General features: G+C 48.7%; 1 protein-coding gene across 2 annotated transcripts; it reads right to left on the reverse strand.

Moving 5' to 3' along the window:
* Positions 1-2516: 2516 nt before the first annotated feature.
* LIPT2 (lipoyl(octanoyl) transferase 2) lies at positions 2517-3837 on the reverse strand (the record flags this gene model as incomplete). Of its 2 annotated transcripts, none has more annotated exons than XM_080715000.1 (2): positions 2517-2746; positions 3372-3837. In XM_080715000.1, the coding sequence occupies 2 exons, from the start codon at positions 3835-3837 to the stop codon at positions 2517-2519; spliced, it is 696 nt and encodes a 231-aa protein (XP_080571126.1). The 2 variants fall into 2 exon arrangements, with proteins under 2 accessions (XP_080571126.1, XP_080571127.1); XM_080715001.1 differs by having other exon boundaries at positions 2702-2746; positions 3343-3837.
* Between the last annotated feature and the right edge of the window lie 628 nt (positions 3838-4465).

The raw sequence follows: 4465 nt of genomic DNA on the forward strand, positions 1-4465 counted from the left end.
GCAGCCAGAAATATTTGGTGACCATTAATCATCATCATACATTTCCTGCTGTCTATTCTCTGCCAGAACCCGAGTGAGGGGTCAGGGACACGGGAATGAGTGAGTCATGTCTCCATCTACATTCTTACTTATTTTACTATTATTATTATTATTATTATTATTATTATTATTATTATTAGTGGTACTGGGGGTGGAACCCAGAGGCTTTCTACCTCCGGGCTATACTCCCAGACCTTTTTTTAAATATTTTATTTGGAAACAGGGTCTCACTGAGTTGCTGAGAGCCTCACTCAGTAGCTGAGGCTGGCTTTGAACCCATGCGATCCTCCTGTCTCAGCCTCCCAAGCACGGGGATTACAAGCGTGCGCCACCACGCCTGGCTTCTTATTTTAAATTGTCTTATTTTATTTTTGATTGACACATAATAGTTGCACATTTTTATGGGGGTACAATGTGATATTCTAATATATGTACACATTGGGCACTGATCAAATCAGGGTTATAAGCATATTCATCACTTTGAACATGTATCATTTCTTTGGGATAAGAACACTGAAAATCTTTTCTCTTAGCTATTTGAAACATATACTGAGTGTGGTGGTGCCCGTCTGTTATCCCAGTACTTGGGAGGTTGACAGGAGGATCCCAGGTTCGAGGACAGTCTCAGCAACTTAGTGAGACTCTCATCAACCTATCAAGACTCTATTTCAAAAAATAAAAATAAAATAGGGTTGGGGGTGTAGCTTGGAGGTAGAATGCCCCTGGGTACAATGCCCAGTATCCAAAATAGACAGGAAAAAGAAACATACCGTATTATTAACTATAGTCACTCTACTGTGCAATCATAGAACACCAGAACTCATTCCTCCTACCTACCTATAACATTGTACCTGTTGATCAACCACCTCTCCTCTCCCCTTTCCTCCCCATACACTCGCCACCTGATAGTCCCTGTTTCAGTCTGTTTTTGAGACTAATTTTAGATCTATATGCAAGTGAGATCATGTAGTAGTTGTTTTTCTGGGTCTGACTTATTTCACTTAAACTAATGTCTTCCAGTTTCATCCATATTGTGGCAAATAACAGGATATCCTTCTTTTTTAAAGCTGAATAACATCCCATTACTGCCTTTTCTTTATCCATCAACCTAAACTGATGCACACTTAGGCGGTTTCCATCCCTTGGCAACTGTGAATAGTGTTGCAATTAGCACAGAAGTGCATGTGTCTTGATTATACCGATTTCATCCCTTTAGATATATACCCAGTAGTGGGATTGCTGGATGGTATAGCAGTTCCACCAGTATTTTCTTTTCCCCCTGGGGTGATGCTGAGATTGAACCCTGGGGCATTCTACCTCTGAGTTCTGAGTTACACCTCCAACTCTTTAATTTGTTTGTTTGTTTGTTTTTGAAACAGGATCTTGCTAAATTGCTGAGGCTGGTCTTTAACTTGTGATCCTCCTGCTTCAGCCTCCCAAGTCCTGGGATTACAAGCTTGCACCAGCTTTATTTTTTTCTCTGTCTCTAATATTACTTTATCGGGGAGAAGCCAGGTGTCGTCATGAGAACATTCAAGCAGCCCTATCCTGAGGTCTACCCGGTGAGGAACTGAGGCCTCCCGTCAGCAACCAGAACCAACCAAGAAACTGAGTGAACTATCTTGATAGCTGCCCTCCAGCCCCACTTAACACCTTCAGGTGACAGCTGGTATGTTTAATGGGAGAACCCAAACTAGAAACACCCAGCTAAGATTCTCCCAATTCCTGACCCACAAAAAATATATGAGAATGAATATTGTTGCTTTAATTCACTAAGTTTCCATGATTTGTTACACAGCAGTAGACAACTGAACACAACATGACAAACTTAGGGATTGCATGTACAAAAAACCTACTTCCCTCTTAAGCATCTGTGTGGTGTAAGAAGTTATTCTTGTCTTTCCATAATCTCTGGTCTAGCTCAAGGTACCCCAACTAAAAAATAGGTAAATTATCAAACTTGAGGAATCCAACCAAGGCAGACGAGATCCCATCTTACTCTTTAAAGAGGCCTTTTCCTTTATTGCAGAAGGCACTCGGGTCTCTTCAGGAGGAGAAAAGCACCACATCACATCCCCTTCAACTGAGCCATTCAGAGATTTGATTCCCACACAAAGGAACTGGAGACCAGAATTTTTCCATTATATATAGTATTGAGAAAGTAACAAATAATGGAGAAATGAAGTCTATGACATCCGAGTTTCTCTGGGCCGAGAAACTGGTGTCAACAGTTATGCTACTGTTTTATATGGCATGTGCTGCTTCTCAGTGTTCTCATATCTAGTATCTCTGAGGTAGGTGAACATGATATAAATAAACCAGGATACATAAGGAAAAAAAATAGCTCAGAACTCCTGATTTGCACTTGGTCTCCTGGTCAGTGAATACTAAGCCAGGTCTAAGCTGGGGTTCCAGTGACTCAAGTCAGCTTTGGTGCTTTCCATGGTGCATCCTGACCATACTACCAGGAATGCCCATCAGTTGGGGCTGTCCTCGGAGACCAATGTGCACTTGTAGGTCTCCTCAAACGCCACAAAGAAAGGGGGCAGAACTTCATCCACAGTGACGTGCCTTCGGAGCTCCTTGCTCAGGGAAGTGACGCCTGTCCCCACCAGTCCACAGGGTACAATGTGCTCAAACCATTCGAGGTCCGTAGAGCAGTTCAGCGCCAGGCCATGGGATGTGATGTGCCTTCCACAGCGGACTCCTACAAGGAAAGTCAGAGGGTCTTAGATCTCCTGTTCCGGGCTTCTTCGGGATCCCTCTCAGTGCAATGGGGGAACTGAGCCAATCACCAGTTGTGTTTTTCAGTACTGGGGATAGAACCCAGGAGCATTCTACCTCCGAGCTACACCCCAGCCCTATTTTTTAGTCTTTATTTTGAAACAGAGTCTCACTGAATAGCTGAGGCTGTCCGCGAACCGCGATCCAGTCCCAGCCTCCCGAATGCTGGGGTTACAAGCTTGCGCCACCAAGCCGGGCGCCAATTACCGGTTTTTAAATAGTTGTTGGAGCATTGATTGTGCACAGACTGAGGGAAGAAGCCGAATAGGGAAAGGAGGCTGTGTGGTTCCATCAGCTGCCCTTATTATGGGGATGCCTTTAACACAGAGATTCTGTTCCTTCAAAAGTTTAAAAGCTAGCTCTCTATTGTTGTATTGTGATTCACATTAGTGACCTGGCGACTCATTTCTCGTGCCTCTGTAAAGAGGTTTAAAACTGTTCACTGCGCGGGTAGTTGGGATTTAGAGCCCGCGCGGGATGCTCCTTCCGGGTCGGAGCTCCACCCTCACGCCCATTGGCCCCGCCCCGCCCCGCCCCCCGGCGCTCACCAATCGCGCAGACCTTGCGCTCGCCCAGCCAGACGCCGGTGTAGGGCGGGGGCCGCGCGCAGGCGCCGCGCAGGCCCAGGAGCTCGCACAGGCGCACCGCGCACGCCTCCAGCGCCGCCACGTGGGTGCGCAGGCGCAGGCCCAGGCGCCGCAGGTCGAGCACCGGGTGGCAGAGCAGCTGGCCCGGGCCGTGGAAGGTGGCCAGGCCGCCGCGGCCCGTGGTGCGCACCTCGGCGCCCAGGGCCCGCAGCCGCGCAGTCTCCTCGGGCGTCAGGCCGCCGCGCAGCCCGGCCGTGTACACGGGCCCCGCGGGCTCGCAGACCAGGAGCGCGCCCGCCTCTCTCCGCGGCCGGGGCTCCGGGCCAGGCTCGGCTTGCAGCCGCCGCAGCCAGCGCTCCTGCAACGCCAGCAGGTCGGCGTACTGCAGCCGACCCAGCCACACCAGCCGGACCGCGGGAGGCCGCATTGCGCCGGCCCGGGCGTCCCGGGGCCCCGCCTCCTGCCCGGCCTCGGGGCGGGGACCCGGAGCCACGCCCGGGCCTCGGACCCGCCCCCGGGCGGCAGATAACCCCGGCTCCGCGCAGGCCGGGAAGGAGTCTTTGGTTTCTGCCACCAACAAATTTAGTATGGGCTGTGTTCTGTGTAGGAGAAAAAAAGATCTGTCGTGGTAAACTTACATTCTTAGAGCAAATAATAAGTAGGGAAGTATTAAATAACCTTATTTCACATAACAAGTACTATGAAAAGCATGGTAAGGTGGTGTGTCGGGTTGAGTTTCTAGATTTTAAGAGAAGCCGGGCGTGGTGGCGCACGCTTGTAATCGCAGTACTTGGGAGGCTGAGACAGGTTTGGAGGTTCACGGCCAACCTCAGCTACTTAGGCCCACCGCAACTTGGTGAGACCCTGTTTCAAAAATAAAAAAAGACTTAAAACATAGGGCTGGGGTTTGTAGCTCAGAGGTACAATGCCCCTGGGTTCTATCCCTGGTACTGCAAAAAATAAATATTAAAAAAAAAGGGCTGGGGGTGATAATTATTGGAGATTCATTATTTATTTTAGTCTTTTACCTATTTCTAAATTGCATTGTTTGCTTT

This window comes from Muscardinus avellanarius (assembly GCF_963383645.1).
Source record: "Muscardinus avellanarius genome assembly, chromosome: 1".
NCBI lineage: Eukaryota > Metazoa > Chordata > Mammalia > Rodentia > Gliridae > Muscardinus > Muscardinus avellanarius.